Source organism: Argiope bruennichi, chromosome 6 (genome assembly GCF_947563725.1).
Source record: "Argiope bruennichi chromosome 6, qqArgBrue1.1, whole genome shotgun sequence".
NCBI lineage: Eukaryota > Metazoa > Arthropoda > Arachnida > Araneae > Araneidae > Argiope > Argiope bruennichi.
In genome coordinates, this window is record NC_079156.1 from 32011265 (window position 1) to 32026372 (window position 15108).

General features: G+C 26.1%; 1 protein-coding gene across 1 annotated transcript; it reads left to right on the forward strand.

Annotated features, from left to right (window-relative positions):
- The first annotated feature begins 412 nt into the window (after positions 1-412).
- On the forward strand, positions 413-9618 carry LOC129971524 (protein lin-52 homolog). Its single transcript, XM_056085379.1, has 6 exons — positions 413-559; positions 2835-2912; positions 3257-3291; positions 5223-5301; positions 6376-6459; positions 9378-9618. Exons 1-6 carry the CDS (start codon positions 466-468, stop codon positions 9437-9439), a joined length of 432 nt encoding a protein of 143 aa, XP_055941354.1. The 5' UTR covers positions 413-465; the 3' UTR covers positions 9440-9618.
- The last annotated feature ends 5490 nt before the right edge of the window (positions 9619-15108 follow it).

The following is a 15108-nucleotide window of genomic DNA, read 5'->3' on the forward strand; positions in this document are numbered from 1 at the left end:
CTTTAGAGAGAGAAAGTTTCCCGAGAGTTTCCCATTTTGTTATTATTAATGCAATCTTATACAAATGTAGTCTTTGACGGAAATAAAAAATATCTAAGCAAAATTCACCAAGATTATTTTTTATGCTTTTTTTTTTTTTTGAAGAAAAAGAGAGTGAAATAGGCAAAATAAGAGGCATTCTTTCATCATTTTCCAATACTATGTTTCTTCTATGTGATCATAGATGGCGACACGAATTTAAAGCAAACATTTATTTGTATAGTAATTGCTGCATAACCATCACATAATTATTTTATTTTAAATGATCCACAAACAAGTTAATATAATTTACTCTATTTAATTATTTTTAATCTTAATTACTGAAGTTTTTTTTAAATATTTAACTTAAATTGATCGAAAGTAGAGAAATGATAAATAGCGATAAAATATGGCAACAACATAGTTGTTTTCATATTCTTAAAAAATATGGCGGCAAATGAAGTCTTGAAAATGAATCAAATGAATCAGCCCTCTGAAGAGAGTACTGGAGCAACTCCTCCACTTTCTCCTGTCGCAAATTGTGAGTAGATTTCTGTTACAATTACTCTTATTAATATCAGAATAATGTTGCTTTACTTTTATTCCTTTTTAATGCAACTTAAACTTCTTTAACAGTTTAAATTTTTAATGTATTCAATCGTTTCATAATTGGATGTTTAATATTTCTAGTTATAATTGATTAATTTAAATGGATAATTTTTTTTTAATCTGTGTTATTGGTTTAGTTAAAAATAATTTGAAAAATGACGAAAATTCACATCAAAATAATATTTTTTTATGTTTTTTGTGAAGTTGGCGCTCATAAACGCAAAATATTTTATTGAATTTTAAGACATAAATGTATGCATATAACTTCTTATTGATGCATAAATTAATTAAAAATCTTTTTGTTCTATCTTTTAAATAAAAGTAATATGCTTAAACAAAAGAGAATCATTTATTTTTGTTGTTTAACAGAGACATTTTCACTTCATTCATGTTTTTATGAAATTAACAGTTCTTAGCGGAAATACTTATTTTATATATTTTGTGATGAAATGAATGTTTTGTTGCTTTTTTTAAAAATTTTGTTTTCAAGACATGACCTATTTTCTCTGAAAATGACGATTAAAGCGTTTTCGTCATCAACATTTTTCTTAAGTTCGATTAATTTTCTTTTTATGCAATAATTTTATATTTTCGGTTCTAGTGTAGATGTGGATTCCCTTCCGATTTTTCATATATTTAATATCTTAAGTACTTTTTGTATAAATTTATTCATTTTATTATTTAATTAATGATATTTATTTTGTTTCACATTGTTTATATTTGGCATAGTTACTTTTTTTTTTATGAAAGTCAGCTTTTTCTGATGTCTCATGTCGTGAAACAATTTTTTTTTTACAAATTAATATAATACTAGCTACTAAACTTGCAGATATTTTAACAGATATAACTTTTTTTTTATATTGTTTATATTATAAGAATTTTTTTTAAGGTTTTGAATAGTATATAGATATTTATTTATTTATTTATAGGACTTATCCATAAATTGTTTAGTGTAATTTTTAATTTTTTTAGTAAATATTCTATTATACTTACTTTTAGTTTAGTCATACTATTGAATTAGCCTAAAAAGTAAATTTTAAAATTTATATTCATCTGCATTTATTTCTATTTTCTACTGCACAATTTATTTACATCTCAATTTAATTGTATAAATCAATCAATAAATAAAAGGGGAAATGCTAGAAATTAATTTTTAATCAAAATAAATCAATTTAGAACTGCATACTTTTTGTAATTTCGGCATAATACTTAGGTGAGAAAATAAGTCTTGTTGCCACTATAGTAAGAAAGTACCATTATTTGTCTCTTGCAGAAACTATCTTTGCATTTATCTTCTGTGTGAATTGTGTACTATTACAAAATTCTAGACTTAACATTAAAATGATTTCAATGCATGTATCACATGATGTTACTTCAAAAATGTTAATTCTTTTCATGTAATATTTACTCATGAAAATTGGCAAAACAGTTGACAGAAACATTCAACTTTGCAGAGTGGTTTGTTTTTTATCACAAAACATTAAGTTTACATATATATTAAAGTTTTGCGTAATATTTCAATAAAACTCTAAATTTAGATGAGAATTTGTTTTTATGATTTCTCCTTCGAAGTAAATTATTTGAACTTGCCCTAAAAGTAATTGCTGTACTATTAATAGATTTTGCTTGCTATTTTGTTCAATTATTTTAACATATTAAAACTGGTTTTAAATTATATTTTATTAAAATTTTGAGTAACTTTTTTCTACCTGCTGCTCACTTGTTAGACATTTCAACTATAATATGAAAATTTGCTACAGAAACTTTAATTGTTTTTCTACTTTGACAGTGAGATAGGTAGCAGTTGAGAAAAATATCACCATTGCTACAAAAAGAATCAATGCAGTTTGTTGATCTAAATAAATATAAGTAGTACTTCACTGCTATAATTTACTATCTTTTGCCTGAAATATCAATGCAGAAGAAGGTAATCTTATTTTTCAGCATTTAAAATACATGGACTAAAAGAAATTTTATCAGAATTTTTCTTCTCAAAGCATTTATATTATCCTTCCAAAACAGCAAGGTGATTTAAACGACTTTTGCCTTCTACTATTACAATCAATAGATTTCTACCATTCTAATTTAAATCTGAATTTTTTAAAAAGTAATCTGATATTAGAAGTTTGTTAGATTATTTAAATTATTTCAAATATTTCCTAAAAGATTTAAAATTTTCCATCTGTTGTATAAAATTCTTCCTTTAGTTTCAGATGAGTCTAGTATGGATTTGTTTAGCAGAGAAGAACTGGATAGATCTTCCCCAGAACTATGGCCTGAGCAAAGTTAGACAATTTTTTATTATTCTTTTTCTATAGTGATTCTGTAAATTTTGAAATTATATTTCACATTAGACATTTGTGCAATTTCCTCTCTTTTTAGCTTTGTAATAACTTTTTTTCATTAATAATAAAGTTGTATTTTGTAATTCTGAAAGATTATAGAACTTTAAATAGTAAATTTTATTCATACCAATTTTTTTTTTTTTTTTTTTTTTTACCTTATGAATTATTAAAAGGTATTTTTGTAGATTTTTCTAAATGTTTTATATGTAAATTTTCTATATTTTATTTATAGTTTTGTTTTGTAAATGAAATTTATTGCTTTTTAACAAATGTTACTATTCCAGTTCCAGGTGTGTCAAAATTTGCATCACTTGCAATGGTAAGACTTCATTTTTCAATATATTCTTTTAATGAAAAAATTCATTAAATTTAGCTTAATTTTTTACATAAGCATTTGTGTTTGAGATGTTGATAATTTTAATAAAAATTATTTGCTTCATAAGTACAATATCTTAACTAATCATTGGAGGCATGTTGCTTCGAATTATAATTTTTAAGAGCTTATTTTTGCAGCAGAAAGTTAAAAGCCACATTATTTAAATGCTATCTCAAAATTTTGAAGCTGTAGTTTAAAAATTCTGCAGATGGTTGCTGGCTTAACTTCCTGATTTGAATGTTGAAATATATATTTTATCTGTAAATTTAATCTTTAAGACACTTATGAATGGAAGGAGTTTAAGAATTAGCTATATAATTTAGAAGCTTCCAAAATTGGCTCCTTCGGGGCAGATGCATGCAGAAAGAGTTGCTCCTACAGGATGAGATCAAGGATGCCAATTATTTGTATAAACTAGAGCATTTTCTACCACTAAGCCCAATGCACATTATATATTTCATAAAAATGTGCATAATGATTTTTTAAAGTACTCTTTACATAGAAATGAAAACAATTTTAAATATACAGTAACAAATATCTTTTCAATCATAATTTTAAATTAATTAAAAATACTTGATATTTAATAATTAAAATATTATGATCGATAGTATTTAAAGTAACTCCAAATTGTTGATGCATAGTATAAAAACATAAGAAAAAATATTTACAAGTGATATTTTAAGTACTTCTTAAAAATTTTAATAATTAATGCCTCAAAATCTTATGAAATATCTCAAAACGTATTAATTGGGAGGCCTACATTACTCAATTTATATTCTTAGGTGGTGACTTATTTTTTGGCTTGCTATGAAAAACTATGCATTTTCTAAGTTTTAATTATCCATTGTACCATAAATAATTTAATATTTTATTACATCATTGGAAGAAATCCATAAATCTGTTATAGGTCAGAAAAATTTGTAAATTTACATACCCTTCCTCCACATGCATACTGAATGCTAAGCGATAACACAAATGAAATTGAAAAAAAAAAAAAAAGAAGAAGAAGAAGAAGAAAACCTTTGCTAGAGTAAGATCTTACCCCATATAGAGTTTAAATCATAACAGATTCTTGCAAATGAGCACGTGCTTTTCTTTACACTAGGAAATACATATTTCTGTTTATATTTATGAAAATCAAATGATTTACATGCACTTGTTCAACTTTAATTTGATCTCAGAGAGAAACCTCTAATGTATGTAACCAATCTTTTAATGAAAAACAGGGAGTAGGAACACCTATAATATAAATTATTTTGTTTCATAAACCCAACACAAAGAAGCGGCATTTGGACTTGAGCAGAATCCAACGCAGATGACATATTCAGCGTTTGGCCCTGAGAAAAATCCAATGTAAATGCACATGTGCATTGTTCATCCCAAAGGGGTTAAAATTTGCAAAGAAAAATATAGAAGCTTTTTTTCCTTATAGAATGCATATTTTTATTTAATCATATTTTAGATTATTTATTATCTAAAGTATAACCAGAATAAATTTTTAAAATTTTTGAATCCAAACTTTATTTATACCAAAATTTATATAAAAAAACTATTGAAGTGAAATATTATCAACTTCATAAATATATATAAAGTATCTTAACTGCATTTTTTTAAAGCAGTAAAATTAAGTTTAGTAAATTTAGAAAAATTTCCAAACCCTAAGAGAACAAAGTTTATGCTATATATTACTTTAATAATTTTTAATAGCCACTATTTTACCTTGGTTTAAAATTGAAATATAGAAACAAGTTGTTTCACTTGTCTAAATTATATTTTAATATTATATAATATTATGTTATGCAGTATTTTATTATTTAATAGAAATTATTGATCCATGTAAATATTACTAAGTGACTACTCTTTTCATTTGATAGACTCAGGAGGAACCAAAACCTTCTCAGCAGCCAGAATGGTTGAAAGATTTAGATCACGAAGACATCAGTGTCCTACAAGGTAGAGCCATTTTTATTTAATAAAATGTATTTTTTTATATTTAATTGTTTTTCCACTATCTCTTTGACATTATATTTTTTATATTAATTATGTGATAATATTTTGCTAAATTTTTATTCAAAATTATAGTTTTTTTTTTTTTTTTTTTTTGTTAAAATTTCTATCACAAAATGGCATTTCAATCACAAATGATGTTTGAATATAATGAGAAATTGTATATTTTTTCTTTTGCAGTTTCAGTGTTTCTGCATGTATCTTTTCATATAATTCAGTCAGTATCCATATTAAGCTTTCACTAATAGTATGTATAATTTGCTCAAGATTCAAGTGATCTTGATTTGACAATGAAAAATAGTGTTACAGTGGGAAAAAAGTTTCAATTTCTAGACATGGCTTATATTTCCATATTGCAGAATATTTTAATAGAATAGAATTGTCATTTTTCAATTCTATTAAAAAAATTGAATTGATTCAGTTTCATTAAGCAGAACGTAATATTATTTTAGGGGAATATTTTTTATTATACTGATCTTAATCGTGATTGAAGATAGTTTAATACTTTTAGACCTTCTATAATTAAAATATTATTGCTAAAACACTTAGTTAAATACTTCTTCATACTCTTAAATTCTTTTAACTTGGAATTTCTATTTGTTAGACATCATATTTTAATAAGTTGTTTAATCTGTTGGCATTGCATTGTATTTATTCTTTTTCTTTGTTGAGTAAATACTGCATGCTTCCAACAAAATATTGATTGATAATTATCATAAGCTATGTATAAGAATGTCGTATCTGAATTACGATTTTCATTCATAAAATGTTGCACTTCTTTTTCTTTAAATTTGATTTTTGCATAGTTTTAAAGTAGGATACAAATCTAATATAATTTAATATTAACTTTTAAGTGAAAGAAAATATTTTTTTATGTGTAATTACTTGAGAAATAGAATATGCAAACATAACAAAGGTATCTTAATTTGTTCATAGTGTGAAAGTGTACCTAAAAAAATGTTTGTAATTTTTGGAAAGATTTGTTAATTATATATATATATATATATAATCTCTTGATAGGTTTTGGAAGCTTGACTGCTGCTGCCTTACTAGAAAAAGTGAGAGATCTGCAGAATTTAGCTTATCAACTTGGTTTAGAAGAAGGTATGTACTGTTATATTAATTTTTAATGTGTAAGTAAATTTTACTGTACATTGCTAAAATGATTATATATTTTCTTTGTAAAAAGTGAATATATATATATATATATATTAGATAATCATTAATATGTATGTCTATAAAAAAAGGTTAAATAATTTTTTGATTACCAAAATTCAATATCAAACAGCATTTGAAAAACATTTAACTAACAATATATTCATGAAAAGATTGTTTTTGTAAGCTTCTAATGCAAAAATTCATGAGAACCATCTAAAGATATAAAACGTGTGTTGTTATATATCTTGACTTTTCAACGTTTGCATTTTGAAATGTTATAATTTTAATAATATTGTTATATGATTTACTTTTTAACTAGGTTAAGTGGTTTTTGTCTTCATATTTAAACTGTGTGTGTGTGTGTGTGTGTGTGTGTGTGTGTGTGTGTGTGTGTGTGTTTAATTGAATGATCCTTTGTATATACATAAATATTTCTAAATATCTCCTTAAATTCTGATGAAAGATCTAATGGATTCGGAGACATAAATACTTATGCAAATGAAAGAAATTCTGAATAATTGTTCCACAAAGCTCTTTTAAGCAGAAGATTGATACTAAATTTGGATCATTCCTAAAACAATTTCAGATTATTTTTCAATATAAAAGAATGCAAAGCCTGATTTCTTAATATTTTTTTTCTTGTATGCTTAAAATAATAAATTTTGAGAAAAACATACAAAAATTCAAAATGTATACATGATTCTAATAATAATTCTAATGAAATCAGAAAAATTAACATTAAAATAATCCTTCCTCCATTGAAGTTAGGAGCATGAAAGTTAGAAAGTTATTTTTTGGACATTAGAGGCCCACTAAGAATGGATTTCTTAAACTTTTAATTCGAAGATAATTTAAAAAATAAAAACAGAATTTTAATGTGTTTTCTTCATAATATCAAAGCATATTATCTCATAAAATTTATTTTAACACCGTTTTAAAGGTAAAAAAATATTTAGCTTTGCAATGATAAAAATTTTATTTGAATGAATCTATTTTTTCTTTTATTTTATTAATTTTTGAGAAATTAGTTTTGGACACAGTTTATAACAATGATTTTTATTATTATGAAATTCAAAGTAAAATCATTGCTTCTTCGAATCGTTGAATCAAATTATTTTGCAGCTGTTAAAAGCTGTAATAAAAGAGGGGAAAAAAATGCTTTCTTTGTTTTAATCTAAACAAAATATTTTAAAGCATTTCATTGAATAAAATTCATTTGATGAAGTTATGATGAGTTTTTAAATTTTGAAGCAATTTTTGAAGATATTTTTTAAACCAGCGGAAGTAGTCTCCCCAAAACTTTCTGCATACTCTCTCATAAAGTTGTCCTCACTGAGAACACCTTACATGGTATTAGCATACAATATTTAGGAAAATATTAACTTTTGATGTGAATTTAGCATTTTGACTTAATCTTTTGTGTCGTTCTTGGCAAGATTTTTGGCGATGAATCTCTGGCTTGTATCCAAAAACTTAATTTGTGTTTTAGACACTTTTTTCTCAATCGATTGAAACCAAATTTTGACCAAAAATTGCATTAATATGCACAAAATCTCATATCAAATCTGATACTTTTCAGTAATTCTGTTATTCAGTTATTGCTTTTACATGTTTCTAATTGTACATGCCGTTAAATTTGATTTGTAGACTATATGCCAAATTTCATCCGTCTAGCACAAAATGTTTTTGGGCTACAGATAGACATTTTTCGAAAATCTTTTTCTCAAATTTAAAGGGGTTTGAAATGTGGAGATTGTCAAAATCTCGAGTTCGAATTTTTTGACAATTACTAACTTACTCTATACTAAATACACGAGAGAGCAAAAAGACTTCAATTGGCATTTTTACTTTTTCGTATACAAAATTTAGAGGAAGTATTGCAATCATTAAAAAATTCGAAGTCGACATTGTGACGAATATTCACCTTTCAAACCTCTTTAAATTTGAAAAACACATTTTCGGGAAATGTCAAAATGAATGTCTGTCTGTAACATAAAAACACTTTGAGCTAGACAGATAAAATTTGATATATGGTCTTCAAACCAAATTTGTAGATTTTTCGAAATTTTGAGCAACATCTGTTTAGAGGAAGTGTTTTTTTGTCCGGCTTTACGAACATAAGTTAGCATGACAACTACAGGACAAAGAGAGCTAAATAGATAAAATTCTGTGCAAGAGAATTAACATCTATAGTATAGACATGAAATTTTAAAATTTAAAATATAAGTATTTAAAAGTAATTTTTTTAAAAATTTTCAATTAAAACTATGTCTTATAAAATAGAAAAAAAATCTTATGCTTCAGAAATATGCAGTTCACATATGCAGACTTATATAAAGGTGCTTAATTTTTTTGACTAAGGTGCTTAAAAGTACTTAATATTTGCAGCAATTTCTCACTACACACCCTGATGAAGTAAAATCATACTTTGTGCATTTCTTCGTCAAATCTTACCTTAATTTAGTAAACTATAAAATCTGAAATTTATCAATATTTAAAGTTTCTAAAGGTATAAAAAAAATGAAAAACTGGTTTTTGCTCTTCAAGTACATACAACATGCTTGTTAGTTTGGGATTTTTAAAATACCATGGAAATGTTGTTTTTATTTCAAAATTAGTTAGTTTTCAGGATCAATAAGTTATTTAAAACTTATGAAAGCTGTGAATGCATGTATCCTATTGAATACCTTCTCATAATTTGTCATTTATTAAAATGTAATATCATTTGTAAATGCAACTATTATCTTGTGTTGTTTTTTTCTTGTGCATATATGTATATACATTCTGATTCTGATTAGTCAGACCTGTGTATATTTTTTACCTCAGCTTTAATTTTTAAACAAATGGTTGTTTTTCTGTTTCAGCAAAAGAGATGACCCGTGGGCGATTCCTGGGCATATTACCCAAGAGGAAAGATATCAGATGATACAAACTACTATGCTTCTTATTGCACTTTCTTTTTGTATATTCATTTTCTTTTCTTTCTTTATTTTTTATATTATCCTTCTTCAACCACATATTTCTATGGTTTAATTTATCTGGGCTATCTATAAACCTCCTCTTCTTGCAGAGATTTGTTTGTAATATGGCCCATTCCACGGTAATGTATGTGACAATCGGACTAAAAGATATGCATAAATATCTGATAAATTTATGTACAAATGTAGTGAAAGTCAAAAATTTAATTTTGTTAGACAATTAAAAAAGAGTTTTAATAAATGGTAATGAAAAATATATTTGTATTTAAATTTTGAGAGACCTTTTAAAATTTTTTTTAGATAGTCACGTATGTGACAAAAATTGGAACTGTGATTTGATAACACCAACTTTCTTTAAAAAAATCAGTGAATTATATGCATGAAACGTGCTTAAAAAAAGTTTCCCATAAGAAAAAGGTTTAATGAAGACAAACTAATAAATGCATTAAATATTTCTTTAATTTTTCAATTAAAAAAAAAATGTAACTTTACAGGTCATGTATGTGACAAGTAGTCATGTATGTGACATCGTTCAATTTCACATAACTGCATTTTGAAATATTACAGTATTGCGACCGTTAATTATAGGTGTTGGCAATACTCTAATTATGTCATCCCGCTGAATAACTCCTATATCATTCTCTTGATAAATGAAGTTGCATACGGATACCTGCTTTAGGAAAATAACATTGATTTCGGTGTTATCTAATGCAGACACCTGTGCTACATAAGGCTTCCAGGACTTTTTTCCAAACACTTTTACAAGTAAAAACTTGCCAAGTGAAATATATGCAGAAGTGTGATTTTGTGCAAGTAATGGAGTTCTTTTCAAACACTGTTCTGTATTTTTACAAAAGCATAGCTCTTGCACAGTTGTATCCAAATTTTGCTGACTTGTAAATAAACAAATGTGTTCATCCAAACATTTAATTATGTGGGCTTTTTTAATTCCTGGAACATCCTTAGCTAAATTCCAATCAATTTGAGTTTTATCTATATCCTTTTGCAGCATAGGAATGACAGTGATATTTTGTACTACTTTTGCAGCAACTGTAGCAAAATCAACTGCATTCTGTACTATAGCTCTTCTTGCCTTTACTTCCGCATAGACTCGGGACTTTGCAGTACCTCCTATCCCATCAACAACTCCCTTTCCATGGGAAGTTGCTGAATATTTCCATTCGAAACTAGAAAAATGCTTTTGTGTTTTGAATAAAATAAAGAGGAAGTAACAAATAAATTTGTTTTTAAACTCGCTGGATGGTCCATCGCTCCAAATTATTAATTTTGGTTTATTTGCCTGAAATTTAATAATTTCCAAAAGCTTCAAAATGAAAGCAGACACAGATAGCTTAGATTTATCTTTAGTATCACTTACAATAAGATAACTCTGTGTTTTATGATTCTTTTCAAATAATGCAGCTGTAAACAAAGTTACGTTTTCCCGGCTCCATAGTGCAGACTGTATTTCACTTTGCCACTCACATGAATAACTCATAGCAAAATCTACTTGCAATACAACAGTATTGCTTTGCTTTATATCAGATTGAAAGGCAGCAGCTTGGATTCGTTTAATTTTTACATGCTGCTTAAAACTTTGAAAATTTTCTAAAACATTATCAGTTAATTCAGCTATGCAACCTTCATTGGTTTCTTTATAGAAGCGCTTATTTTCTGACTTAACCCATTGGTGCCATTGTACATTAGAAGCATTATTTAATCCTTTTTTGCCAATAAAATCTAAAAGCAATTTTCCAGCATTACATTTATCACATTTTGTTTCCCAACACTTTGATTCCAAGTCTGAATTGCACAGCACTTCTTTCCAAAAATCATTGTTATAATCAATATTTAATCCTTTTAACAAAAGAATGAAATTCTCATGACTCTTGCATTTACACTGATCACTAGGTGTGTCTTTAAGAAGAAGAACATTTTTAGGTCTTAAACTGCAAAATTTTGAATATCCAATATTAATGCTTGGATTTTCTTCCTTAAACAAAGCATGTGCTTCTTTCATATACATTGTAAGAAAATGTTTACGAACACGTTTTTTAATGCCATTTTCCCAAATTATCATTTCATCATGCATTCCTGGAGCAGTGTAGACTATGTCTGCTCGGCACAAGAAGTCTGCCACAAGTTCTTTGTTTTGATTATTATCACTGATATTGGACTCTCTTTCCTTTTGCAGTTTTAAACCTACCTTTTCCACTAAATTGCTGACTACAGCCATTCGTTTTCGAGGTGAGGTTGGTAAGGCTTTCAAAGTTTTTTTAACTGCTTTGCCAAGTGTCTGGGGAACTGTATAAGGAGAACATTCTGGGGTAGTCGCAATAGAAGAATTCAAACTTGAAATTTTTGTAGAATTACTTATCTTTTTGGCTGCTCTGCATTTCCTCTGCCTTTCTCTAGCTGCTTGCTTTTGTTTCTTTTTCTCCTTTTTTGTCATAGTTGCTGCTTTTAAATCTCTTATTTTTTTCTGCCTTAGCTTTTCTTTCTCTTTAAAATCAGGATCATTTCTTTTTTTCTCATAATATCTCTTTTGTTTAGTAGCATTTTTTATTCTTTGTTCATCATCCATATTTTAAGCTTAAAATAGCAAAATAAGACTAAGATGCTTAAAGATAGCAAAATCTGACTTGCAGCATACTTCAAACACAGTGTGCTGTGAACCTTTGCTTAAAAACAAACATTAGGTTATAGCTGGAGAAGTAAAGGAATGTACTGCCATCTGGTGAGATGAATTTAAAATAACTGCTTTGGATTTTATAATTCAATGTCACATACATAACTGCTTGAAGTCACATACCTGACCATTGAAAATTATAAATTAATTATAATATTTTTTAAATTTTTAAATGCAGTTTCATCAAATAGTATGATTATATTTAGAAAATAAAAATTTAGAACTTTCTATTAATTTAATGATGCAAAAAATAAAAAAAAAGTTTTAATGGTCATGTATGTGACACTCCACAATCTTCATTAGCTTTGATTGTTAAAACAAAGCCAAAATAGACATTAATTTGTAATTTTTTGATATAGTATTACTAAAAACATATTAACAATTGAAAATTAAAATTCTATAGGCACCTTATGAAAGGTGAAATAATTATAGAAACCTTTAAAAAATATAATAATGAAACAGGCCATTTACAAATTCTCAGCCAAGGTTTTAAAAAATGCAATTTTTGATGAGATCTAATATTTTTACACAAAAATCAAGTCAACAACAAGCAAAATCAGATATTTTTCATTAAAATTATGTGTTATAACCATGATAATAGATTAAAAAAAAATTTGCCCCTTGGTTTCAAAATCCATGGAATGGGCCATATACATATTTTTAAATGAATTAGGAAAACTTTAAAAAAAATTATTTTATAGCTCTGCACTGTAATTTTGATTGTTATAACTTTTTAAAGATTTTATTTGAAGTATATTTATTGTTGGACTTCACTTTCTGTGGCAATTGTGAATCTTATATGTGACTTAAATAAATTTTTAAATAAAATTTTATTCTAATTTTTGCTGTTTACTGCTTAACAATCCGTAGTATAATTAACTTTAAAAAAAAGCATTTTGAATGTGATTATTCCAGATGATATGTTATTCATTAATAAATGTTTATAATAAAATCCAGATCATGAGATTTATGCTTGAAAAAAGGGGGGGGGGAACAGCTGCATGAACAATTAATTTTTCAGGATTAGATACTAGCCCTGATACTTTTTAATAGCATACAATTCTTATATGAAAAAGAAAAGAGATTAGAATGCTTAATGATTGTCAATTTGTTCACATTATTTTACTGTCAATTTATCATACTGACTGAAATGATAGTTAAATAAAATATTCTGAACTTTTCTCGAGCATATAAAATTTACAGTTACAGATTAAACATACCTGCTTAAAATTAGAATTCATTAATTAATTTTACCAAACAAAAATTTAAGTCATTAAACCCTAAAAATTTTTTAGATCATTAGGTAATTAACATTATAAAATATGGTCAAAGTATGTGCACTTTTTTTAAGCAAGTGAATGAAATGTAATTTTATGCAAGTGTACTTTTATACGCTTACATGGTGTAACATATGTAAATGTTTTGTTATGTGCACTTTTTGTTGTTGTTATTTGTTGAAGATGAAAAATGTTATGTAAGCGAGATGAAAGACTATAACTGTTAATGAGTATGAAAAGCTAGTCTTCTATATAAATGAAAGACAGTGTTAGTATATATGTTCCTTGTAGACAGAAAAACAGTTGGGCCAATTTATATGTATATATATAATATGCAAAATGATTCATAGTTTCATTCAGAATAATTAAGAAAATTTTAACTTCTGAAATCCTCAATTTGACTAATGGAAACAAAGTTAGAAGCTTAATAATAGGAAGATAGGAGCCATAAAATAGTACTTCTTGTTGTGAAGTTCACAAAATAAAAATTAGTTTGCCACATGTGTAGAAATAATCTTGAGTGCATTTAACCTCTAACTTTTATAAAGGTTAAATTTGTGAAGTTTTGTAGTATTTAATTTGTAACATTGTACAATGTAAAAACATTGTATATCCAAAAGTATTACAATGAACTTTAAGGTGATTACAATAGCAATTACAATTTATGTAATCCAAACAATATAAATAATAATGTTTCTATAAATATCTAAATTTATAAGTAAATATAACAATTGATATCAAACTTCCAGTTATGTTCGTTTTATCTATAAATCAATCACAATAGAAAAGTATTGTCAGGTTAGTTTTATATAAATGAAGCTTTTTATGTATCAGATGAATGTGTTCAATAACACTAGTTGTTCCTTGGAGAGCATTTTGAAAAACAAATTTTATTTTATATGTATCGTATAGTATTTTAGAAGCCTTATCCCTGTTCTGTTCATTACATTTTATACTTCCCAATTATATCAAGAAAGAGAGAGCAGTGTTAAAATGGATATGCACTTTAAAAATGTTTCACCATTACGGAGTTCTAAAGTTAAACCTTAATTGTAAATACATAATTTCAAAACTTTTGTTAAAAGCATGGCTTATAATCATTATGAAAAAATATACCGAATCCTCATATCTTGGGCATTATCAGTATTGGAAGTGAAAGTCAGGAAGAAATATTAGTAACATGATGAAGGCAGTTTAAGTTTTATTTCATTAATGGAATATATTGTAAAATATGTTTTAAATATTTTTTTTTTATGGAAAAAAACCAAATGAGAAAAAATTTGTATCATTGAAAAGATTTTTTAAATTTTAAGATAATATAAAATTCATTTTGGGGCTGTAATATTTTAGGAAGTCATGATTAAAATATGTCAAAATTTTGCATACTTTTTAATTACCCAATTTTTTCTAAAGTTGCTGTATTTCCACATTCCAAAGTATATATATGTTATTTCATATGATGCATTACAATTCAAGCTTCATGTCTTTGGAATATTTTCAGTAGCACAATTTACGATTTTATGTGCACACTTTTGTTGTAATTAATCCTTTAAATATAAAGTTTTAAGATTTTTTTTACAGAAAATTTGTTTCAATTTGTTTGTTTGCACTTATATAACTTCTTCAAATAAACTGGTTAGAAGAGTTTGCA